This window comes from Ascaphus truei, chromosome 4 (genome assembly GCF_040206685.1).
Source record: "Ascaphus truei isolate aAscTru1 chromosome 4, aAscTru1.hap1, whole genome shotgun sequence".
Lineage (NCBI taxonomy): Eukaryota > Metazoa > Chordata > Amphibia > Anura > Ascaphidae > Ascaphus > Ascaphus truei.
In genome coordinates, this window is record NC_134486.1 from 277745952 (window position 1) to 277773154 (window position 27203).

The 27203-nt window shown below is 43.3% G+C and overlaps 1 protein-coding gene across 1 annotated transcript in view; it reads right to left on the reverse strand.

Annotated features, from left to right (window-relative positions):
- SIM1 (SIM bHLH transcription factor 1) overlaps window positions 1–27203 on the reverse strand; it is a 100327-nt gene that overhangs the window by 46353 nt on the left and 26771 nt on the right. Inside the window, exons 3-9 of the mRNA XM_075597524.1 lie at window positions 19762–19844; window positions 18723–18812; window positions 18045–18153; window positions 17829–17914; window positions 17199–17398; window positions 16584–16690; window positions 15583–15730 (exon numbers count right to left, since the gene is read on the reverse strand). Of these exons, the coding sequence (XP_075453639.1) occupies window positions 15583–15730; window positions 16584–16690; window positions 17199–17398; window positions 17829–17914; window positions 18045–18153; window positions 18723–18812; window positions 19762–19844 (823 nt within the window). The remainder of the gene's footprint in view (window positions 1–15582; window positions 15731–16583; window positions 16691–17198; window positions 17399–17828; window positions 17915–18044; window positions 18154–18722; window positions 18813–19761; window positions 19845–27203) is intronic.

Here is a 27203-nt window from a genome sequence, read left to right on the forward strand (position 1 = left end):
TAGGAACCACCTGGTCACTCTAGCATTCTTTTCCCTATTTTGACACATCCAGGTAAGGGGTGCATGATCTGTGACCAACCGGAATTTTCTCCCCAACAGGTAGTATTTGAGCGTCTCTACAGCCCACTTTATTGCGAGACACTCTTTCTCTACTATGGAGTAATTTTTCTCCTGGGGATTTAGTTTCCTACTTAAATAAAGGATGGGGTGCTCCTCACCTTGAGACTCCTGGGAGAGTACCGCCCCCAGCCCTACCTCAGATGCGTCGGTTTGGACTACGAACTCTTTGGAGAAGTCAGGTGTGACCAACACTGGTTGGGCACAGAGAGCTTCTTTCAGGCTTCTAAAGGCCTGTTCGGTTTCGGGGGACCACTTTACCATTAGCGGTCCTCTTGCTTTTGTGAGGTCAGTTAGTGGGGTTGCCTTAGTTGCAAAATTGGGAATAAACCTTCTATAGTACCCAATTAACCCCAAAAAGGTCCTTACTTGTTTTTTTGTAACTGGCCTTGGCCAATTTTGTATCGCCTCCACTTTGAGTGTTTGGGGTTTGAGTAAACCTCTGCCAATAGAATATCCCAGATACTTGGCCTCCTCCAGACCAATAGTGCATTTAGCGGGGTTAGCAGTTAGTCCAGCAGACCGGACTGCGTCAAGCACAGCTTGGACCTTTGGAAGGTGGGATTGCCAATCTTCACTATGGATTACCACATCATCCAGGTAGGCGGCAGCATACCGAGCATGTGGTTTTAAAATTTTATCCATCATTCTTTGGAATGTGGCGGGAGCTCCATGTAAGCCAAAAGGCAACACCTTATACTGAAAGAGGCCGTCTGGGGTTGAGAAGGCTGTCTTTTCTTTTGCCCTTTCTGTGAGGGGAACCTGCCAGTACCCTTTTGTTAGGTCTAGGGTTGTGAGATATCGGGCTTTGCCCAGTCTCTCTACAAGTTCATCTACCCTGGGCATAGGATAAGTATCAAATTTTGACACCGCGTTTAGTTTCCGATAGTCATTACAAAACCTTGTTGTACCATCTGGCTTTGGGACTAAGACTATAGGGCTGTTCCACCCACTTTGGGATTCCTCAATTACACCTAGTTTTAGCATTTTTTTAACCTCTAAACTTATAGCCTTTCTTTTGGCCTCTGGGATTCGGTACGGTTTAAGGTTAACTCGGACCCCCGGTTCAGAGACTAGGTCATGTTCAATTACGCTAGTTCTACCTGGCCGTATAGAGAAGATTTCTTTGTTTCTTTTCACTAAATTCTGAACCTCTCGTTTCTGATGAACAGACAGGGTTTCAGCTATGCTAACCTCTGGGTCAGTTTCTTGATTCTCTGACGGACCTGGGGGTACTAGGGTTAACAAGACTTCTCTATCTTTCCAGGGCTTGAGTAGGTTTATATGGTAAATTTGCTCAGGTTTCCTCCTACCTGGCTGTCTTACCTTATAATTTACTTCTCCCACTCTTTCCAAGACCTCATATGGCCCATGCCATTTAGCAAGGAATTTACTCTCCACGGTGGGAACCAGAACTAGTACCCTATCACCTGGAGAAAAAATTCTGACCCTAGCACCCTTATTATATGTATTCCTCTGTGCTTCTTGAGCTTTCTCCATGTGTTCCCTCACTATGGGTAGGACTGCAGCAATGCGGTCCTGCATCTGGGCAACATGCTCTATTACACTTCTGTAAGGGGTAACCTCGTGTTCCCAAGTCTCTTTGGCTATATCCAGTAAGCCCCTTGGGTGTCGGCCATACAATAGTTCAAACGGGGAGAAGCCTGTGGATGATTGGGGAACTTCCCTAATGGCAAATAACAGGTACGGTAACAAACAATCCCAGTTTTTCCCATCTTTATCAACCGCCCGCCGTAACATGCTCTTTAAGGTTTTATTGAACCTTTCCACTAAACCATCTGTTTGTGGATGATAGACAGGTTCTGAGATGCTTGATTTTTAGGAGTTTACATAGCTCTTTCGTTACTTGGGACATAAATGGTGTTCCCTGGTCAGATAGAATCTCTTTAGGAATCCCGACCCGGGAAAACAGAACTACTAACTCTTTTGCTATGTTTTTAGCTGAGGTGCTACGTAGGGGAACTGCCTCCGGATATCGGGTGGCATAATCTAATATTACCAATATATGCTGATGTCCCCTAGCAGACTTTATTAGGGGTCCTACTAGATCCATAGCAATCCGGTCAAATGGTACCTCTATTATGGGAAGGGGTACCAATGGGCTGCGGTACGCCTTGAACGGGGCGGTGATCTGACATTCTGGGCATGAGGAACAATAATTCGTAATTTCTGCCAGAACCCCAGGCCAATAGAAGCTTCGGAGAACCTTTTCTTTTGTCTTTTCCACCCCTAGGTGTCCCCCCAATGGATGACTATGTGCGAGGTGTAATACTACGTTACGGAATGTCCGTGGTACCAACAATTGTTTAGTTGTAACTGATTTCCTTTTATCAACCCGATATACTAGGTCGTTCTCTACCTCGAAGTAGGTGTAAGCAAGTGACCTATCTGGTTGGCCAGGAGTACTATTCTGGTCCCGTATATTTCCCCTTGCTACCGCTAATGTGGGGTCCTCCCACTGGGCCTTCTTAAAACTCCCAGGACTGACCTCTAGGTCAGCGAGGGTCTTATCCGGTTCTGGGGTGGTAAGTGTCTGCTCAACATCTTGATTTGGGGTATTCCCTACCAAAGTAGTGATGGGGAAGGGAATTTTACAGCACTCCTCCTTTTCCCCCTTCTTATTTGGGCCCTCGTCAACCTCCATTTCTGAAAAAGGGAAAGGATTTGTTTCTTCTAATACTTCGTTATGGTCCGCTATTGAACTCTGGGCGCTATTCTGAGCGGGGGACCACATTTTTAGAAAATGGGGAAAGTCAGTCCCTATTAACACATCATGTGCCAGTTTGGGTACAATACCCACCTTGAAATCTAAAGAACCAAACTCTGTTTCAAAAAAAACATCAACAGTGGAATATTCATGATTATCCCCATGTATACAACAAATTGCCACTCTTTGTGAACTGTTTCCCTGTTTCTTCTTAATGGGCAAGAGGTATTCGGACACTAGTGTGACCATGCTCCCAGAGTCAAGAAGTGCCCGAACCCTCTTACCATTAACCTTTACAAATGCCCACAGATGGTTATTCAAGGGGTCCTCTGGGCTAGGGCCCATACATTGGGACAACAGCGAATAAGGTTCCACGCTGTTGCATTGCATGGGCTCATCATTTAGTGGGCAGATTTTTGCTGTGTGGCCCCTCTCATGACAATTTACACATTTAGGTACATAGTCTGTGTCCCACTTAGAGCCTTTTCCCGGCTCCCCATGTTGGCTATTGCCCTTAGTGTGCGAACCACTGTTGCTGGTGCTGCGTGAAGGTGGTCGGCGCTCTTCAGCGCCCCTTAACCCCGGTACCCTTTTACCGTCTCTGGAAGAGTCCTGGAACCTCGGGTAGTGGGGTTGCTCCACGACTGTGGGTTGCGGGTGCTCTTCTGCTGCATTGTACCTTTCTACGAGGGCCACAAGCTCATCCGCATTGTGGGGGTCACTCCGACTGACCCAACGGCGTAAGGCAGAGGGAAGTTTCCTCAAGAACTGGTCCATGACCAACCGTTCCACGATGTGGCTGGCTGAGTTGATCTCGGGTTGTAGCCACTTCCGGGCGAGGTGGATGAGGTCATACATCTGGCTTCGGGTGGCTTTATCCATCGTGAAGGACCATGCGTGAAACCTTTGGGCGCGAACAGCCGTGGTTACGCCGAGGCGGGCGAGGATCTCGAACTTCAATTTTACATAGACGTTAGCTTCGGCTGGCTCTAGATCAAAGTAAGCCTTCTGGGGTTCGCCGCTTAGGAAGGGTGCGATTAGACCAGCCCACTCAGCTTCTGGCCATCCCTCTCTCTGTGCCGTGCGTTCAAACGTGAGAAGATAGGCTTCCACATCATCCGAGGGTCCCATCTTCTGAAGGTAGTGGCTTGCCCTGGTCATTTTCGGAACTGGGGCTGCCGCTGCCAGTGGAAGGTTACTGATAGTCCCCCTCAGGATCTCGAGTTCCTGCTGTAAGCCCTGAGCGAACCGCTGTTGCTCCTCTCTCAGCAAGCGGTTTGTCTCTTGCTGGTTTGCATTCGCGTTTTGCAGGGCTTCATTCGTCTGTTGCTGGTTTGCATTCGCCTGTTGCTGGTTGGCATTCGCCTGTTGCTGGTTGGCATTCGCCTGTTGCTGGTTGGCATTAATCTCTTGCTGGGCTATTAGCAGCTGTTGCTGGGCTGCATTCGTCTGCTGCTGGTTTGCATTAGTTTCTTGCTGGGCTATTAACAGCTGTTGCTGGGTTTCATTCACGTCTTTCTGGGCAGCGACATTTTGTACCAGCGCACCCACCACGTCTTCCATCTTCTTTGCAGAGGATGAAAAAACTTTTTTTTTTTTTTTTTTTTTCAAAGTTCTTCAACCCGCAGACCCCCTAGTGCTCTGCCCGCATTCTCCACCATATGTGACAAACGGCTTACTCCGGGGCTCCGTCGTTTGTCCGGGACTGTTTAGAACACGGTCTTTTAGGGTAGGTTAAATGATGAGGCGTCACGTACTGTTCCTTTAAACAGGCTATGCCTGGTTTATTCAGTCCCAGGCACTGAGACTGCCACAGTGCATACAACAGAAAACAGATCAAAACAAAAGCTGCTCACCTGAGCGATAACTTAACTTAGATATCCCTGACTCAGGGTTGGAAGTGGCTTTTCCACTTCCAACATCAAAACACGGTACTTTTGCAGTCTTACACAAATGAACAGAAAGATTGAACCTGTTTGGGAAAGAGGCTTCTCCCCTCTGTAGTTCAGCAGCCTTCCAGCCTCCTGGCTCTTGTGGGGAGACCAGAGCAAACAGGAAATCAGTCTTTCATACCTGATTCCTAATTAGCATGACAGGTGACAGAAATCAGGCAGCAGACAAACTCTGGTCTGGATCTCTCATCCCTCAGTTCCAGCGCTTGCCAAACTGTGGGATGGAGTGTATGTATTATAAGGCTGCACTCCCAGGCCAAACAGGATAGAAACTGTCTAGTATCCTGGGAGCCCTATATACGGAATTTATTACCATCCCCTGGTTTCTGTCACAATATATATATATATATGTATATATGTATATATATATATATATATATATACACAGTGTTCGACAAATAATTATAACCACACGTCCGTGGCGAGTGGATTTAGGCTGCTGGCGAGCCGTGCTGCTGCTCTATGAATTCCCCTACTCGCGCCAATTTTTTTAAGAAAAAATAAATGAATAAATAATCCCCCTTCCTGATTGGGTTAACGCGGGGAAGAGGGCCGGCAGGCAGCTCTGGGTTAGCCCCTTCCCTCGATCTCCTCCCCCTCCTGCCCCTGATCTCCTCCCCCTCCTGCCCCTGATCTCCTCCCCCTCCTGCCCCTGATCTCCACCCCTCCTGCCCCCGATTTCCACTTGCTGCCTGAGGGTGTCCGCCTCTGAAAGGTGTCCGCTTCCGCTTTGGGGGGGCGTGCTTCAGAGTCTGCTTCGGGGGGGGGGTGCTTTGGTGTCCGCTTCGGGGGGGGCGTGCTTTGGCATCCGCTTCGGGGGGCGTGCTGCGGCGTTGGCGGCGTCCGCTTCGGGGAGGCGTGCTGTGGCGTCGGCTTCGGGGGGGTGCTGCGGCGGTGTCCACCTCTAGAGGGGGGGCGGCCCCTTGCAGAGGCCCTCCTGCTGTGCGGAGGGCCCTGCTGCATTGCGGAGGCCCCCGCTGCCATGTGCGATCCCCCTGCCTTGCAGAGGCCCTCCTGCCGTGCGGGTGAGTGTGTGTGTGTTTGTGGGTGTGTGAGTGACAGACTGAGTGACTGTGTGAGTGAGTGTCTGTGAGTGTGTGTGTGTCTGTGAGTGTGTGTGTGTGTGTGTGTGTGTGTGTGTGTGTGTGTGTGTGTGTGTGTGTGTGTGTGTGTGTGTGTGTGTGTGTGTGTGTGTGTGTGTCTGTGAGTGTGTCACCCTCTCTCCCTCTCCCTGTCACCCTCTCCCTGTGTCACTCTCACCCTCTCCCTGTGTCACCCTCACCCTCTCCCTGTGTCACCCTCAGCCTCTTCCTTGTGTCACCCTCGCCCTTCCCCTGTTGCCCTCGCCCTTCCCCTGTCGCCCTCACCCTCTCCCTGTCGCCCTCACCCTCTCCCTGTCGCCCTCACCCTCTCCCTGTGTCAACCTCACCCTCTCCCTGTGTCAACCTCACCCTCTCCCTGTGTCAACCTCACCCTCTCACTGTGTCACCCTCTCCCTGTGTCGCCCTCTCCCTGTGTCGCCCTCTCCCTGTGTCGCCCTCTCCCTGTGTCGCCCTCTCCTTGTGTCGCCCTCTCCCTGTGTCGCCCTCTCCCTGTGTCACCCTCTCCCTGTGTCTCCTTCTCCCTGTGTCGCCCTCTCCCTCTCCCTGTGTCACCCTCTCCCTCTGTCGCCCTTTCCCTGTCGCCCTCTCCCTCTCTCTGTCGCCCTCTCTCTGTCGCCATCTCCCTCTCTCTGTCACCCTCTCTCTCTCTGTCGCCCTCTCTCTCTCTGTCGCACTTTCTCTCTCTGTCGCACTCTCTCTCTGTCGCACTCTCTCTCTTTCGCACTCTCTCTGTCTTTGTCTCTCATTCTCTCTGTGTGTGTTCTCTCTCTCTGTGTGTCTCTCTGTGTGTGTCTCTCTCTGTCTGTGTGTGTCTCTCTCTGTCTCTCTGTGTGTCTCTCTCTTTGTCTCTGTGTGTGCCTCTCTCTCTGAGTGTGTGTCTCTCTCTCTCTGTGTGTGTGTGTGTGTGTGTGTGTGTGTCTCTCTCTCTCTCTCTCTCTCTCTCTGTGTGTCTCTCTCTCTCTGTGTGTGTGTGTGTGTCTCTTTCTCTCTCTCTGTGTCTTTCTCTCTCTCTCTGTGTCTCTCTCTCTCTCTCTCTGTGTCTCTCTCTGTATCTGTGTGTGTCTCTCTCTCTCTGTTCCGCTCTGTGTGTGTGTGTGTGTCTCTCTCTCTGTCTCCCTCTCTGTCTCTCTCTCTCTGTCTCTCTCTCTGTCTCTCTCTCTGTCTCTCTCTCTCACCCTCTCTGTCTCTCTGTCTCTCTGTCTCTCTCTCTCTGTCTCTCTCTCTCACCCACACTGTCTCTCTCACACTCTGGATCTCTTATTTACCCTATATATCTTAATTGCCCTATACCTACACCGAAATAACCTATACTGCTTTCTTCCAGATCTAACTCTCGAGCTTCACACGGAAGATATCGGAATCCCCCCTAACCCAGAAGACAGGTAGGGAACACATCCCCTCCAATGTATAACATTGCGGGAATGACGGTACCTGGACATTGAGGGACTGTGGATCAGGTAAGATCCCAGGCGGGATTTCTGCTTTAGATATTGTGACGCGGGGGCGTCCAGACACTGGTTATGGGGTTCAGGAAACTAGTCATTCACATCTGGCTTTTTTTTCTAAATCCGACGTTTACACACACACACACACACGCGCGCGCACGTAACAAGGACTAATTGTAGTATAATCTAATGTCAAAAACGAATGTTGTTCTTACTAGGAATTTATTCGTTTATTTTTTTTAAAAAGCGGGTCTGGGAGTGGGACTGAGGGTGGGACTGGGGGTGGGACTGAGGGTGGGACTGGGGGTGGGACTGAGGGTGGGACTGGGGGTGGGACTGAGGGCGGGGCTAGGGGCGAGGCTAGGTGGCGAGTAGATTTTTTGTTCGACGAGTAGATTTTTGGGTGATTTGTCGACCATTGTATATATATATATATATATATATATATATATATATATATATATATATATATATATATATATATATTTATGCCAAAAGCCTTGTTCACACAAGCCCCTATGTCTCTTTCTGCCCCACTACGTGGCATCTTTTTTTCTTTGCCCTCCACATTTTACTATTGACATTTTTCTTTGCTCCTATTTTATGTCTCCCTCATCCACCTTTCTTTTATACGTGTTGTTTCCTTTTCAATATCCACTTCTTTCATTCTTCTTCATTTCTATCTACCTATGCATATCTCTCAATATACAATGTCTCGCACATCTTTCTATTTCTTCTCATCTTAGTTTATCATATTTCTTCGTCTGGACTGTTTCTAGTTCAAGCCATCAGTGTGACGTTATGGCAAAATCTGACTTGCACAATGTATTTATCATGGAAGTGACACTGGCATGAAACAAGAACTGATGCAGCTAAAGACTGCTGGCAAGCACAATCAGAAGGGATTTATGTATTAAGGCAAATAATTAATATTGATTCCTTAGAGGAGAGAGGCCCCAATTCCAAGAAGTGAAGTATTAAACACAGAAGTGTAGCTGAAAGCCTCTGTAGGGCTGATGTGAGAACACATAAAGGGGGCAGTGTGTGTGTGTGTGTGTGTGTGTGTGTGTGTGTGTGTGTGTGTGTGTGTGTGTGTGTGTGTGTGTGTGTGTGTGTGTGTGTGTGTGTGTGTGTGTGTGTGTGTGTGTGTGTGTGTGTGTGTATTTCATAAAAGAAGTTATAATGTCCAGAGCTTGCAAAACCTCCTTGAGATTGAGATCTTTTGTTGTCTGCATGGAAGACAGTTCTGTGCTCTCAGGTGTTGAGTAGAAAGTGAGAATTAGCATCAGGAGCTGTCATGTGAACACACTACTGTAGGTTTAGGGCCTTTTTAAATAAATTTCAAAAATTAAAAAAAACTGGAATCAAATAAACAACTACTGTAGGTAAAAAAAAAATATATATATATACAGTGTTCGACAAATAATTATAACCACACGCCCGTGGCGAGTGGATTTAGGCCGCTGGCGAGCCGTGCTGTGGCTCTATGAATTCCCCTGCTCGCGCCAAATGTATTTATTTTTCTTAATAAATTCTGGGTTAGCCCCTTCCCCCGATCTCTTGCCCCTCCTGCCCCTGATCTCCTCCCCCTCCTGCCCCTGATCTGAACCCCCCCTGCCCCCAATTCCCACTTGCTGCCTGGGGGTGTCCGCCTCTGAAGGGGGTCCGCTTCCGCTTCCACTTCGGGGGGGGGGGGAGTGTGCTGCGGCATCGGCCGCTTCAGGGGGGGGCGTGCTGCGGTGTTGGCTTCGGGGGGCGTGCTGCGGCGTCGGACGCTTTGGGGGGGGCATGCTGCGGCATCGGCGTCCGCTTTGGGGGGGGCGGCCCCTTGCAGAGGCCCTCCTGCCGTGCGTAGGCCCCCGCTGTCATGTGCGACACCCCCTGCCTTGCAGTGGCCCTCCTGCCGTGTGATGGGCCCATTGCCGTGCGTAGGCCCCACTGCTGCCATGTGCGACCCCCTGCCTTGCGGGTGAGTGTGTGTGTATGAGTGACTGACTGTGTGTGTGTGTCTGTGATTGTGTGTGTGTCTGTGAGTGTGTGTGTGTGCGTGTGTGCATGAGTGTGTGTGTGTCTGTGAGTGTGTCTGTGAGTATGAGTGTCTGAGTCTGTGAGTGTGTGAGTGTGTGAGTGTGTCTGAGTGTGTGTCTGAGTGTGTGTCTGAGTGTGTGTGTCTGTGAGTGAGTGTGTGTCTGTGTCACCCTCTCTCCCTCTCCCTGTGTCACCCTCTCCCTGTGTCACCCTCTCCCTGTGTCACCCTCTCCCTGTGTCACCCTCTCCCTGTGTCACCCTCTCCCTGTGTCACCCTCTCCCTCTCCCTGTGTCTCCCTCTCCCTCTCCCTGTGTCTCCCTCTCCCTGTGTCACTCTCTCCCTCTCCCTGTCACCCTCTCCCTGGGTCACCCTCACCCTCTCCTTGTGTCACCCTCACCTTCTACCTGTCACCCTCACCCTCTCCCTGTATCACCCTCTCCCTGTGTCACCCTCACCCTTTCCCAGTCGCCCTCTCCCTGTCACCCTCACCCTTTCCCTGTCACCCTCACCCTTTCCCAGTCGCCCTCTCCCTGTCGCCCTCTCCCTGTCGCCCTCACCCTTTCCCTGTCGCCCTCACCCTTTCCCTGTCGCCCTCACCCTTTCCCTGTCGCCTTCACCCTTTCCCTGTCGCCCTCACCCTTTCCCTGTCACCTTCACCCTTTCCCTGTCACCCTCACCCTTTCCCAGTCGCCCTCACCCTTTCCCTGTCGCCCTCTCCCTCTCTCTGTCGCCCTCTCCCTCTCGCCCTCTCCCTCTCGCTCTCTCTGTCGCACTCTCTCTGTCGCACTCTCTCTGTCGCACTCTCTCTGTCGCACTCTCTCTGTCGCACTCTCTCTGTCGCACTCTCTCAGTTGCACTCTGTCTTTGTCTCTCATTCTCTCTGTGTGTGTTCTCTCTCTCTGTGTCTCTCATTCTCTCTCTTTCTCTCTCTCTCTGTATCTCTCTTTCTCTGTGTGTCTCTCTTTCTCTGTGTGTCTCTCTTTCTCTGTGTGTGCCTCTTTCTCTGTGTGTCTCTCTTTCTCTGTGTGTCTCTCTTTCTCTGTGTGTCTCTCTTTCTCTGTGTGTCTCTGTGTGTGTGTGTGTGTGTGTGTGTCTCTCTCTCTCTCTCTCTCTCTCTCTCTGTGTGTGTGTGTGTGTGTGTGTGTGTGTCTCTCTCTCTCTGTGTGTATCTCTCTCTCTTTCTCCCTCTCCCTCTCGTTCTCTCTGTCGCCCTCTCTCTGTCGCCCTCTCTCTGTCACGCTCTGTCGCACTCTCTCTGTCGCACTCTCTCTGTCACTCTCTCTGTCTTTGTCTCTCATTCTCTGTGTGTGTGTGTTCTCTCTATCTCTGAGTCTCTCTCATTCTTTCTCTTTCTCTCTGTGTGTCTCTCTTTCTCTGTGTGTATCTTTCTCTGTGTGTGCCTCTTTCTCTGTCTGTCTCTCTTTCTCTGTGTCTCTCTTTCTCTTTGTGTCTCTCATTCTCTGTGTGTGTGTCTCTCTCTCTTTGTGTGTGTCTGTGTGTGTGTGTGTGTGTGTGTGTGTGTGTGTGTGTGTGTGTGTGTGTGTGTGTGTGTGTGTGTGTGTGTGTGTGTGTGTGTGTGTGTGTGTGTGTTTGTGTGTGTGTGTGTGTGTGTGTGTGTGTGTGTCTCTCTGTGTGTGTGTCTCTCTCTCTCTGTGTGTGTCTCTCTTTCTCTCTGTGTCTCTCTATCTCTGAGTCTCTCTCATTCTTTCTCTTTCTCTCTGTGTGTCTCTCTTTCTCTGTGTGTATCTTTCTCTGTGTGTGCCTCTTTCTCTGTCTGTCTCTCTTTCTCTGTGTCTCTCTTTCTCTTTGTGTCTCTCATTCTCTGTGTGTGTGTCTCTCTCTCTTTGTGTGTGTCTCTGTGTGTGTGTGTGTGTGTGTGTGTGTGTGTGTGTGTGTGTGTGTGTGTGTGTGTGTGTGTGTGTGTGTGTGTGTGTGTGTGTGTGTGTGTGTGTGTGTGTGTGTGTGTGTCTCTCTGTGTGTGTGTGTGTGTGTGTGTGTGTGTGTGTGTGTGTGTGTGTGTGTGTGTGTGTGTGTGTGTGTGTGTGTGTGTGTGTGTGTGTGTGTGTGTGTGTGTGTCTCTCTCTCTCTCTCTCTCTCTTTGTGTGTGTCTCTCTCTCTCTGTGTCTCTCTCTCTCTGTGTGTGTATGTGTGTGTCTCTCTCTCACCCTCTCTCTCACCCTCTCTCTCACCCTCTCTCACCCTCTCTCTTTCTCTCTCACCCACACTCTCTCTCTCTCTCTCTCTCTCTCTCTCTCTCACCCACACTCTCTCTCTCTCACACTCTGGATCTCTTATTTACCCTACATATCTTAACTGCCCTATACCTACACCGAAATATCTTATTTACCCTACATATCTTAACTGCCCTATACCTACACCGAAATAACCTATACTGCTTTCTTCCAGATCTAACTCTCGAGCTTCACACGGAAGACATCGGAATCCCCCCTAAACCAGAAGACAGGTAGGGAACACCTCCCATCCAATGTATAACACTGCGGGAATGAGGGTACCTGGACATTGAGGGACTGCGGATCAGGTAAGATCCCAGGCGGGATTGCTGCTTTAGATATTGTGATGCAGGGGCGTCCAGGCACTAGTTATGGGGCTCAGGAACATTTACACACACATACACACATGTAACAAGGACTAATTGTAGTATAATGTAATACAATAAATAAACTAATGTCAAAAATTAATGATGCTCTTACTAGGAATTTATTCTTTTTTTTTTTTTTTTAAAGCGGGTCTGGGGGCGGGGCTAGGTGGCGAGTAGATTTTTTGTTCGGCGAGTAAATTTTTGGGTGATTTGTCGAACACAAAAAACAATTACATAAATCTATATGATTCAAAAAACACTACATAACAATAATGACAATCCATTAGTAGAGGAGTGTGTGTTCTTTATGATCTTTAGATTGCAATGTCTCTAAATGTATTAATTTAATATATGAAAACAATATCTATTATTATTTATTATTGTCTATTTGTAACAAGCAAACAACCAATGAAAATCTGTTAAACTACTGTATGTTCCCAGAAAAAAAAAACATACATCGTAAATATGTCGAAAGGCTTTTAAATGGTAGTACAATTGTTATGGAAATAAAATCATAATTGGATACACTGGATACACTTTGTACATTAATATACACTTTCTTCATCACTATTCTTCAGAAAGCTGTCCCCATAAGCCTCAGTTAGTAATAGCTGATCACCCCCATACTAACTATATCACAGTACTTTCCTGTTCTACATTTCTGTCAGCTTAATCATGCACAACACATTTGCATTCTGATAGCCACATGATTAACCACCTGTCATGACATAATTTATTTTTTTCCCCCACATAGAATACAATTAAACACAGAAAATACAAAGAGAAACCTCATAAACATTTGCACCCAAGTGCACAGTGAAATACACATATTGAGAACATCACTCCACCTGCCCAAAAAGGGTTCAGTATTAAGGAAGGCAAACTGAAATGAATGGAAAACTGGACAATTAATTTTGCTTCATAATAAACCAGTTATGGCCTGGGACAGGGGTGGCCCCGACTCCAGTCATCGAGGGCCACCAACAGGTTAGGTTTTCAGGTCATCCCTGCTTCAGCATAGGTGGCTCAGTCATAATGACTGCAGGCATATCCTGAAAACCCGGTTAGGATACATCTCTGGAATTAAAATACACACCTACATCTCTGGAATTAACTACACACCTACATCTCTGATATCCTGAAAACCCGACCTGTTGCTGGCCCTTGAGGATTGGAATTGACTGCCCTGTGAGATCCACGGAACAGCAAGATGTTCTGCTAGTGTTACCAGGCTGCTACTAATGACACTGAACTGTGCAGTCTCCCTTCGCTTATATGCTCTCAGGTAACTGGCTATAAAGTGTGTTATTCATCTTGAATGCTTACAGTAAATCGGTTGCTTAGCCTCATCTGGTGGTTGTGTTCCTCATAGCTTCACATAATTGAGTGATGACTGATGATGTCATGAGCAGAAAGGCGCTAATAATTGCCTTTTCATTGAATAAGTGCCCTACAAGTGCCAGGATTATACAAAATATTGATGTAATTGTACACAGGTAGGCTGGATATAAATAAACTATATATCCCCCTTGCCAGAGAGAGAAAAAAGCGTGTTATAATCTCAGGTGCTGTTAAACGTGTTCATTTAAATAACTGCATGTCTTTTTTCTAGTAATTTAAAATGTTTTGGTTGTTTCAAAACGACATTATTCCATAAATGTGTGTTGCAATATGTAATGGGAGATGTGCCAGACAGTCACATATCATATTTAATAGCTTTTTTCTTCTGAGTAATACTGCAATATGCCTTTTACTCAGTTTCTTCTCAAAGGATCAGTAATATGGCTTTCTATAATGTTATAGGTCCCCTGTTTCGAATAAAATAATGCAATTCTAGTGTGTGTGTGTGTGTGTGTGTGTGTGTGTGTGTGTGTGTGTGTGTGTGTGTGTGTGTGTGTGTGTGTGTGTGTGTGTGTGTGTGTGTGTGTGTGTGTGTGTGTGTGTGTGTGTGTGTGTGTAAAACATACACTTTGGGCCTTATGCAGAGAGCATCGTTATTTCGAAATTCGCCATTTTTTGTACAATTTCGCGCAGAAACCGGCAGAAAATGGCGAGTTCCGAAAATCACGCCATTTTGTTTTTTCAATTGCTAAAACTCGCCTCGCGGCTGGCGAGAACCTCCATCTCGCCATTTTTAAAACTCTCCGAATGCAGAGAGGTGCGAACGGCATAAAGCGGCTGTTCGCGCCAAAAAATGCCGCGATTCTCGCATTTTTGCCGCGCCAGGAAAAGATGGCAAGATGGCGCTCGCCGCCTATAGTAAAGGGGAAAAAAAGGCGCGAATTTGTTTTTACACGTTTCTGAAGCGCGCATCTCGCCAATTTAAACTCGCCACACGCATCCATGTTAAACATAGCAAAATTCGCACTTTTCTGCATATGGAGAATAAAACTCTCCAAAAAAGCTACTTTTTATGAAATTCGCCAATTTTAAAATTCTATGCTCTCTGCATGAGGCCCTTTGTATATTATCTATTTTACTTGGGTTAATACATATAATCTACCTCAATATAAAGAGTATAAAAAAAATATGTATATATATAAATAGTATACGTTGTGTACATTGTATTTCACTAAATGTTGCTCAGGAAGACACTTTGAAACTGATAGGCAAATGTGTGAATTCTAGTGTAAATCCCTTCCAAGCTTGAGGAGCTTTCTGTGCGTTGCAGTATAAAAGACTGAATTTGTCTGAAGCCTCTTATTGCAAAGTGATGTGAGCAAATCAGGGAAAACAAAACCCGTGCAATCTATTCTTCAATGTCACAGTGTTTCCTAAGGACACGAAGTTCTGCTTTTCTTTGGGAAGAAATGAGCTACAGTAACACCGCGACATTGGGATTGATGAATAAGACTGCACAGCAGAAGCCAGTTGGTTCCATTACTTGAGCTTATTTTTAGCTGTGAACTCTCCAACAGACAAATAATAGTTTTATTTAATGAGTTTTAGAAACAAATGTAAAATGCAGTTGTGCTGCAGTAGGGCATGTGTCTGATTTAGAAATCTAACAAGGGTTATTTTGTTTGGTGTGCCATTTATATTAGTTGGATAATATTTCATGATTAATGTTTTTATAGCGTGGACCCAAATTTGGTTTTGTTCTGCAATCTGCAGCGATCTTGCATTACAGACCTCAAAAGCTGGGCTGTGAATATAGTTTATTTCTGGGACAGGGCAATCTTTCATTATAATAAACATATTCTCATGGAAAAACATGAATGTCAAAGTGGTGTTTTTCTCTCATGATCCAGATTTCTGTTGGATAAGTGCACATCAATGGCTCACAACTTAAGTATGTTGTATTAAATAAGTAAATAGATTTTTTTTTTATTCAAATCCCATCAGTTTTATTTTATAGGGCTTTATTGGCAAATCTGGTTCAAATTAAGACACTCAACCCCTGACGCTGAAAAGAAAAACAGATGTCCTGTTTGTTAAGTACTGTATACATATTTCTTTGCGTGTAAAGTGTGAACTATAAAGAACAATATAAATGGTTATTTTCCTCAGGGCTGTGACAACCCAAAATAAGCTTATGAGACATGTTTATACGGTGCACAGACTGATATACCCGCTATGGGGCGACAGCTGATGCCCAGTTTTACTTACGTGAGGACATAATTCACACTGACAATGCAGTGAGGTCTGGAGGATCTGCTGTTGTGCACAATTGTAGCGTAACTCTGGACCCACACCCAACCTCCATGCTTGGCCAGGAAACGATAGTACTTAGTGGTGACCTGTCCCTTCACCAGCACTGACAGGGGAAACAGAGAGACACACGTTATTCTGCTGAGCAGGTTCAATGTGTGTCTGTAGGTGGTATGGCTCCATCTACACACACACAAGATTGATAGATACACACTTATATGATGCATGTATGTATACAAACACATATATTTGCCCACTTGTATATGTGTAAGTATATAATCCATAATGCATCATTTATATATAATAATAATAATAATATAATAACGCACAATTATACACTGTCACCTTTTATCTGAAATCCATTTTTACATGGAACGCTTATAATGCTCGCTGTTAACACAGCTTTTAAGCACAGCATGGAAATCAGATGCAAAGCCAGAGAAACCACCCATGGACATGTTTCGACCTTAATGGGTCTCATCCGTGTGAGGTTGGTTCTACTGGCTTTGCAATCAATCAATCAAAAAAAATGTGTATATATATATATATATAATATACATATATATATACATATATATACACACACACACACACACATACACACGCACACCATGCAAGTGCTAGCAATTGATAAAAATCAACACACTTTTTCATCTTTCTGTAGATGTGTTGTATTATCGAAAATGTATTTTCTATCTACAAATTAGTTCAAATGACTATACACATAGGGGGAAATGCATCTCAAAGGTGTGTTCAGTTTTGCTCCATGTCAAAAATAGCACCAGTTACATAAAACGAAATCTCAATGGTTTTACATTTCAACACTTTAACCAACAGCCACGAACCCTTTTTTCCCCGTGTAAGAAGCACAGGAATTGAAACATAATTAACATTAAAGAGGAGACACGGAGCAGTCACCGAGGGATGAGTTATGAAGGGATTAGTGAGCGTATCCTTACACAAGTGATGGGCACAGCGGAGGTGGAATGTGTCACAGCCGTGGACATGATGATACAAAGTCTTTTCAATCAGATCCTGAGGTTCATATCCAGTTAATTCAGCAACTCTGAAAAGAATAAGGAGATATTGTGAAGATAAGCAGACATTTTAGATTGCATAGAACTTCTAAAATAGTCCTTATTATTTTTTACAACAGAAAATACCAATATTTATTTCCTTAATGTCAGTCCTTTTCACTTACATGGGTTTATCCTGTATTAAAACAAGGTTGTTGTGGGGGGGGGGGGGCGGGGGGAGATGCAGGTTATTGAAGTCGGTGAATCAATGTAAAACTAGGGCAAGTGAATAAAAAAAAATAGCACCTGATGCATTAAAGAAGCAATCCCATTGTTTTTATTAAATTCCATGAATTGCAACAGTTGTGCTCTGATACACGAGGGACCCCAGTAAAGCACACACCTGCAATGTTACAATTGTCAGATCACACGGAAAATTGATTCTCATGACTTCTAATTATTTCCCTTTCAGCAAACACACGTTACAGCCAGATCTGTGTATTTTATTACAGATGATCTGGCCTGTTTATGACTTTCAACAGTGTTTGCCCAACCTACCTGGAATCTAAAAATATGAGCTTCATATCCAGGCTGGCTCTGAACATGAACATATTGCTGTGCAGTTTTATTTCAGTGACAGCACTGGGAGGGAGAGAGTGTCCAACAGCCACCAAACCCACATTCTGGTAGCAGCCGTCGAAGGGCGACATGTCCAGGCTGTACTGGCGGATCTTCAAGTAGCCGCTGCAATGGATGACCTGCGAGACATCACAAGGACACACGATTGAGCACACCGGCTTCGTGCACATATCCTCCGTCCCTACATGAGCTGCAATGCTGATACCTACTCCTCTTCTCAGACACACATTCTTTACAAAACCCTAGATTTGATTCACATTAGCCCTGACACATATTGCACTTTTTCTCCAGGATAGCACATGACTGCTTTGTTACGAGAATATTAAATAAACCAAATTAGTTGATTCACATTTTTAAAATCCTATTAACAATTACATTTTTTTTGTTTATTTATTTATTTGCACGTTTTAGCTATAAAGAACAACTGATTAGTATTCCAATGTTAATGCCTTTTTCATTCAAAATGTATAAGTAGGTTTAGTGATCACAACGCAGGAGGTAAAGGTAAATGTATCTTTTTTTTCTGAGCTGTTGTTAATATTAACCCACCTTATACCCACCACAGGTCAGACCTGCATTCCTCTTTGCCAGTACACATTTCATCCGCATGAAGAAGGAGCGCTCGATTTCATATTCTGCAAAAGAAGTGCCAGCTAAATGTTAGTATTATATCACATTTCCTCTCGCCTCCAAATCTGCGCTGGATTGCATTACTGAGCTCCCAGCGTATATTTAAAGAGATTGCACGCTGAGTCTGTTCCTTACCCTGGACAAAGTGAGAATGGTAGGGCTGGTGGGCTGTTAGCACTGCAGTCATCTCATCATGATCAGCAGGGTGTATGTATTCGTATATGCTATTTCCGGTCAGCTCTACCTGTTATAAGAGAGAATATAAGGTTTTTCAGTTTTAGCTTTTTTTTCTATTCCTTTGATTTATGGAAAATCATAAAATGATATATATCATCTAACAAGAAGCCAACCCACTCAATACAAAAAATGATGTTTATATGTTCATATTTAACATTTTAACATTCATATTTTTAATATTTGCATTTTTATCATATATATATTTATAAATGTATCAGTCATATCAATGCTTACTTGCATATCTTATAGGCATAGAAAACAACTATCCATTTTGCTACAAGCAGCCATTACGTCCTTGTAACTATCACAAAAAAAAATAATAACATTGCTAAAGCGTTAGCAAAATTTACTGAAGCTTAAAACAATATTGTCACTGAGATATACAACGCGTGACTCATAACATACACCTTCAACACTAATGTATTGTTCCAGGCACCTAGCAGGTGGAGAGCCGTCCTGTCAGTGTATCTGTCTGTTTGCCTATCTGTCTGCAAATACTGATAGCGGCTTAATCCTTTCCCTAGTCACACCTGCTAGTGTGAGTATATGCACACACAAATAATCATAATCGCATACCTGTGATAAACCTAGATGGACTGAAGCTGTTTCAGAGATATACATGATTTTCCCATCGGGGGCCACAACGAAGATGAAACCATCTAACGTCTAGATAGGAGAAAGGAAAACAAAGTAAACTGCGGATCAGCTAACATCAAATGTATTTATCTGTATACCCATAGTGCAGCAATTTAAATAAGATTTACATTTTGAAAGTGCCTGGGTGGTCAAATCTCCCTTCACCTCTACGTTAAACATTTTTCTGTTGTCTCAAACATGATCTTAGGCAGAGAGTGCTATAGGGAGAATGTGTTTAATCTTTCTTTGTTTAACATATCACAGTTTATCACCTGTAAACACTGTGAAGTTATATGCCTCTCCCAGCAGGGGAAGCAGCTCTAAGCCTCTACAATGCAGAAATCGACTTCACTGAATATTCCCTCTCTTACTTCAGTGGTGTCTGATAAACAGTTGATACAAGTAACAACAGGGGGATTAGATATTTACTTGCCTAATCAGGAGAGAGAACTGAATCAATCACTAGCACAGTTATTCCTTATACTGCTTCATTCATATAAGAATTTGGTTTTAAAAAAAACCGCTTCGCTTTGTTACAGACGTCAGCTGTCTTTATTATTTTTGTTTAAAAAAAAAATACAAATTGAATCGATGGCTTATTTTCTAAAAATGCTAATTTAATGTACAGATGCACACTTTTTACCATGTTTAACGTTAAACCATGCAGGTGAATGATAGATAAAGAACTGGAATAGGAAGTCCATTTAAACACAAGAAAAAATACATATGTCATATATTGCACAACAACTACAATACTTTATACTGCACATGAGTTAATCACATAGTGCATTAAATATGATTATGTGTAATTACACATAAACAATAAACTGGCAACTCTATTTTCATTTCCCAACTGCATGGCTACCATGGAAACACGTGAAGGATTAACAATTACACCGGTGGGTAATTAAAAGTTCACTGCAAGGTCTACATTCTTTAATCATTCATTAAAGGTAGCACTTTCCCCTGGATATAGTACCTGTAAGAGATGCGATCCCAGCTCCCGGCCAACATTATCCAAGGTGCTGGACCGAGTAGAATAGCCCCAAGCTTCTCCAAGCCCTGTGTAGTTAAACAAATAGAAAAGTAGGTGAGCAGACTAAATCCAGCCTCACAGACCACAGGGTCATATATTACATTTTCTCAGTGCAAACAGCAGCATCAGATGCCTTGAGAACAATATTTGTCAAATAAAACAAATCTGAAAATGAAAGTTTCTATGTTAAGTGCACAAAGTAAATTAAATGAATATGACATGCTATGTACTCGGTCGAATTCATGGACATTACAATGTATCCACTTTTATTTGGGACAAATACATAACATATCAACTTTGCATTTTCACTTGCCTAAGGAATCCTAACCGATCACAATTTTTCATATTAAATACATCCAATATTATTTAACGCTGCCTATATTAATAGCCATGTATGTTTATCCGGGACATTAACATTACATAAATAACATAATTGAAGCGTGTGTAGTATTATTTGTACCTTGACACATTGCAAATTATTTAGTAATACAGAGTGGAGCTGCTAAGTAGGAAATATTAGTCATCCTGCTTAAAAAATTGCTTACCTTTGAAATATAGTTTATATACTATTACAATTGCTGAATTTACGACTGTAATCGTGTGCTTTGCTTCATGCTATACAGGGAGAGCCTTAATTACAAACAAATGATACAAAATAGGAGTGGTTTATAAATACATAGTATAGTGTTTTGGAAGTGTTCCGTTCCAATTGCTGGAGATTTAAGCAAATGTCACCACTAGAAAATGTAAACCCTTTGGATCCTTATGGGCCTACGGTTTGAGACCCAACTAAGTATGTGTATAATACTAGTAAGGATATTTTACAGTACAAGTCACCAATTATTGCTGGAAACACAACTCCACTAAATAGCTCATACATCTGGACATGGTAAATTTACCTAGTGGTAGTCCTATCCCCGGAGTACTAAGACAAACAAAATGACAAAGAAGAAGGATTTCATAATTGCAAATAGGCAGCACAAATGGTGTCCTTGATACTGAATTATAAATCCTGAACATATGCAGAATCCCTTGGGAGCCTTACAGTATAGTGTGATCAGCAAATACTAGCTTGTATATGTCTAATACTAAAAAAGAAAAAGAGAAAGAAAGAATAAATGAAGGAAAGGGATTTGCGTTGATTTCGCCCAGCATGTGTCAGAAAATAATTCGTGAAGTGTTGATCTAAGCAATGGGTGTAGTTGTGTGTATATTATGATGGGGTGTATAATACAGTGTCGAATTGGTCTTTTCCCTTTTTTTCTGAATCAATTAAACCAGTAAGGCTGAGGTGTTGTGACCTGGTTTGAGGGATCTGTATAGACGTTTCCCAAAAAGAAAACGTGATGTAAGAAACACAGGGGCCGATGCAGTAACTTGCGATATGTGTGTGTCGGCAGCGCGCTTAAATCTCCTGTGTTTGGCGGGAATTTGCCGCTAAATGCAGTAAATAGCGATTGTGAGATACAATGGTGAGTTGCACATGTTGCGAGTTCCTGCAGTCAGTGGCGGATGACTGCATGTATCCGTATTTCACTTGAATGTGGCGTCAACCTCTGCACATAAATAAAAAAAAACCTCCTTCTTGCTTAAAGCTTTCAGTTACTCACGATAGTGACTGTCTTGCTGATACTGACATTAGCAAACCTTTCACTGCTGTCCCTCATTAGATACTTTTGGAAACATACCTGGTGCAGTGCTACAGTTGTGTCTTCTGTTCTTTGACATGTGAAGAGGTGATACATGTGTGCATGTGACTTGTGACATTTCATGTACATTTGTGTCTGTGTGTTGGACTCTGTTGCAAAGCTAACATTTCAGTGAGTTGCTGTGTGTACTGTAACCCGTGCATGCAGCCAGAGGGGGATTAGGTCATGTATCTGTATTGAAGGAGAATTTGGCGGCAACTTTTGAACATGAAAAAATCACCTCATGATAGTTTGACGCATTCTGTTACTCACAGCAGTGTGTTTCTTGCTGCTAGTGACATTAGCAAGGCTTTCACAGCGCTGTCCCTCAATAGATAGTTTTAGGAACATACCTGCTTCTTGTCATTCACAAGACAGACACCTTTGGCTAACATTAATAATGTATTTTATTATAAACAACACATGTAACAGGTTCTGAATGACATGTAATACAATTGAAGCTGCGCTGCCAGCAGCAACAGTACAATGACACAACAATGTCACTAGCAGCTGAAATTTTCGGCTCTCGCCTGCTTGTTGGTGCCGCAGCTTTTTGGCGCTTTTCTCGCAAGGAGTTTCTCCCGCGCACCCCCGAGATCTTACTCGGCATCTACTGCATTCTGCGTGCTGCTTAATATGGCGAAATAGGCATTCTCGCCACCCCGCCAGCGCTTGATTTCCGGCAACAATTGCATATGCCGTTTTTCAGGTAACTCGCACACATACCGCCATCAACTGCATACTACATGCCAATCTCGCAATAAAACAGCCAAATTCAGCCTTCTCGCAAGTTACTGCATCGGCCCCACAGTATCAGTTTTGTAAAAAGAAGGCAAATCCAATGGCATTTAACTGTAACTTTTCTGTGATACATGTGGCCCTGACACATCTCTTGCAGTTGGAAGCTTTTGATACAGTATATAGACAGACTCAAGTTCTGCAATTTGACACTTACATATGCTACAGTATGAAGTTAGTCTTTAATCACACTCGTTTTGCAATCAGTTTGTACTCCGTTATTAATGATAGATAAGAAAAGTTTTATTAACAAAAATCAAGGTTGATTTTTGTAATAAACCTTTTTTTATTTGTATTGTATGTATTGTATGTATTGTATGTATTGTATGTATTGTATGTATTGTATGTATTGTATGTATTGTATTTATTCACACCACATATTACTTAAGTTATGGTGGGTAAAAAAAGTGTCAAAAAAACCTCCACCATAAAGCATATAGCAAATGGAAATATTACTGTGTGCTCATTTGCATGTCTTGAGAGGTCTGCAAACCTGCATTTCACCATTATCACCCAGCACACAGTGCTTCCACTGCAGCAAGGGATTCTGCGAAATGACATGCAAATGAGCACACAGTGCCACCTTTTACTCCAAATCCCACCTGTCTAAAACATACAAATGAGCACAAAGTAATATTTCCATTTGATATATAAATATATAGTATTTAACTTATCTGTGCAATGTTTATGAGATTTCCATCACAACCTAACTAAAAAAAAAGAAACGATATTTAACTGTGTTCCTTTTTTTTTAATATACTGTACATATGTATTTGGAAGCAAGTGCAAACGTCGTTTTTCATCCAATGAGAATTTTACACTTATGCCACATTACTTGCACCGCCATGTTGCTGACTGACTGGCCAAGCAGTTACCCACCTCTGAATAAGTAAAGTGTCAACCATGTTATGCTTCTCCCATTAAACGGGTTGAAAGTGACAGAGAATGTGATTTATCACAACAGTCAAATGCTGTATGAAGAACACAATGGCAACCCGCATTTCCATCAGGGCTACAGACTGTAGCTGATAGGACTATTCAAAATGTGCTTATTTTATGTCTGTTACATTTTTTTTGCATATTAAAATTATTATTCAGATAACTATAAAACTAGTAAAGGGATACAAGCTAAACATTGCAAAGCAGTCTGTGTATACCAGTTATTTGACCTGCATTGACCAGCCTCGCAGAAAGGCTTAGACTGCAAAGATTCCCAATACCACTATCCAAACACTCTTCTTTTCAGTCTACCATCTGGCTTATACTTCTCTCTCTATCTTTATCTCTCAGTCTTTCATGATCTCTTATTCTTTAACAATTCCTGTGCTTTCTTTTTCCCCACCAGATAAATCTGTTCCATAGTCTGTCTCAATGCATCTATTTTGTCTTGTCAATCTTGTGTATTTTGTGTTACACCTTCTCTCCTTGTATTTTCAATTTCCTCTGTCAATGTGGTTGCAATTGTGTACTTGTGAAACAGACAGGGAAAAGAGCAGTATATGTTACCAGAATAACTTCACATGTTTCCAACAACAGATATTTTCCAGCTAATGCAGAGTCCGGTCCTTTATTTCACACATACATAGTTTACCCTTTCATGTAACCGGTAATAATAATCATTTACATCCCTTATTACGCGTTTGGTAAAATAACTACGAGGATTATAAATAGTTGCACTAAAGTGTAATCATTTTTTTCAGTTTAAGCAGAAACTAGATATGTCTCTCTCATGTGGAATAATACTATAACACTATATATTACGATATATTTACGTAGACTGATATATAGATATTCTTTTTCAGTAATACTTTCAACAACAGAAGTAAAATTAATACTCAAAACAAGCAATTGGTGCATGGGTAAAACACATTAGAAGCCTTAGCGTTTTAGTTGGCCCCAGCCAGGCACAGCTTAAATAATGTAGATATGATAGTGACTGCCTTCTCATAGACAAAGATAGCAGAAATCTTTATTGCCTGGGGATTAGAGTTGTTTATTAAGCATAGGGGCTCAGTCTAATTACTATGGTCCTTCAGAGAGGAAATACAAATTCTGTTTAGGGTTAATAAATAGCCAGTTGACATTATAGGTTAACGTTAAGTTTTAGTTTTCCAGATCCATTTCTTCACGCAGAGCTGCCTCCCATTAATACCTCTTGCTGAAACCTCCCTTGTCCGATTCCTACTCTAGTTAATGGTTAATGATCCCTTATTTGCATTGTCAGTGGAAAGACAACAATGGATTTACGTGTGTGTGTGTGTGTGTGTGTGTGTGTGTGTGTGTGTGTGTGTGTGTGTGTGTGTGTGTGTGTGTGTGTGTGTGTGTGTGTGTGTGTGTGTGTGTGTGTGTGTGTGTGTGTGTGTGTGTGTGTGTGTGTGTGTGTGTGTGTGTGTGTGTAAAAATCATTAAAGATATTGGGAATAAGGAGAATCCTTCATACACTTAACTTCTTTTTTTATTTTACTCTGTGATTTTCGCACTTGACCTACCGCAGCAAATTCTGCAAATCCGTTGATTAAGTCTATTTAAAATAAGGAGAAAATCACCACCCCCTTTTCATCAGGATTACAGTGGAAACGAGATCTGAAATTTCCCTTGTAATTTGGAGAGGCCAGTGGAATAATGGGCTTCAAACAGGAGCAAGTAGCTTATTGAGAGGAAGAATAACTAACCGAGATCGTTTAGACCCAAGGCAAATCATTTTCCCAGCCTGTGTTCCAAAACAATGCGAGAAACAACATAGTAAGGGAGATGCTGGGTAAATTCCAAGCTAACACATGTAATGCAATTCGTATTTATTTGTGTATGTGTGTATGTGTGTATGTGTGTGTGTGTGTGTGTGTGTATATATATATTATATATACACACACATATATGTATGTATCTCTCTCTCTCTCTCTCTCTCTCTCTCTCTCTCTCTCTCTATATATATATATATATATATTAATCGTACACAAGGTGCATACATGTTGGATTTTGTACAGATATAAACAGGTAACCAGCTGCAATTTAATGTTGAAGTCTACCAGCAGCTTTCAACTGTTGCTTTAAAAACTTGATGCATTGTAGGAATCCATTTCCATTTAAATACACTCTGACCCGTGGATTACCTCAATGGACTTAGCTTCACGGGTTTTGCAATTTCCTGAAAATGAGATTTCGATTTACAAAACAAGAAACCAATTAGTAACCAAATGAGGCGGAGCAGATCCACTAAAATTGACCTAATCCCATAGGCATCATTCAGGCCAGTTCTTGGCGAATGAATGCTGAGTCAGGCTGAGTGAGGCTCAGGGCTCCACCCCGGGCGCTCTCTGTTACAGGGAGAAATTGATCGGGCTACTTCAAAATGAATTTCTTACTAGGACCAATATAGATTTCATCCCCAGTTACAAACTCTTGTAAGCAAATTCATTAGTGTATCCTAGAAAATGATATCTCCATCGCATTTACCCATGTACAGGTGCTGAGAGATATAAATAGATAGATAGATTGATAGACAGAAATTGATTCACCTAACCGTAAAAAAAAATCATTTGAATACATATAAATTACACCTTTTTTTTTTTTTTTTTTAACTTTAATGCATATGGTAAAATAGTCTTCAAGATTTACGGATATGATGGAATTTAGGGCCTCATGCAGAGAGCATCGTTATTTCAAAACTCGCCATTTTTTGTTCAATTTCCCTCAGAAAACGGCATAAAATGGCGAGTTGCGAAAAACGCGCCATTTTTTTATTTCTATGTTTAAAACTCGCCTCGCGGCTGGCGAGAACCTCCATCGCGCCATTTTTAAAACTCTCCGAATGCAGAGAGGTGCGAACGGCAAGTAGCGGCTGTTCGCGCCAAAAAAAGGCGCGATTCTCGCATTTTTGCCGCGCCACGAAAATATGGCAAGATGGCGCTCGCCGCCTATAGTAAAGGGGAAAAAAAAGGCGCGAATTTGTTTTTACACGTTTCTGAAGCGCGCATCTCGCCAATTTAAACTCGCCACACGCATCCATGTTAAACATAGCAGAATTCGCACTTTTCTGCATATGGAGAATAAAACTCTCCAAAAAAGCTACTTTTTATGAAATTCGCCATTTTTAAAATTCTATGCTCTCTGCATGAGGCCCTAAATACATTGGGGTGATGTACAAATTGATACAAAGGGGCCGATGCAGTAACTTGCGAGAAGGCTGAATTTGGCTGTTTTATTGCGAGATTGGCATGTAGTATGCAGTTGATGGCGGTATGTGTGCGAGTTACCTGAAAAACGGCATATGCAATTGTTGCCGGAAATCAAGCGCCGGCGGGGTGGCGAGAATGGCTATTTCGCCATATTAAGCAGCACGCAGAATGCAGTAGATGCCGAGTAAGATCTCGGGGGTGCGCGGGAGAAACTCCTTGCGAGAAAAGCGCCAAAAAGCTGCGGCACCAACAAGCAGGCGAGAGCCGAAAATTTCAGCTGCTAGTGACATTGTTGTGTCATTGTACTGTTGCTGCTGGCAACGCAGCTTCAATTGTATTACATGTCATTCAGAACCTGTTACATGTGTTGTTTATAATAAAATACATTATTAATGTTAGCCAAAGGTGTCTGTCTTGTGAATGACAAGAAGCAGGTATGTTCCTAAAACTATCTATTGAGGGACAGCGCTGTGAAAGCCTTGCTAATGTCACTAGCAGCAAGAAACACACTGCTGTGAGTAACAGAATGTAAGGTCAAACTATCCTGAGGTGATTTTTTCATGTTCAAAAGTTGCCACCAAATTCTCCTTCAATACAGATACATGAAGTGATTCCCCACTTGCTGCATGCACGGGTTACAGTACACACAGCAACTCACTGAAATGTACTGTAAGCTTTGCAACAGAGTCCAACACACAGACACAAATGTACATGAAATGTCACA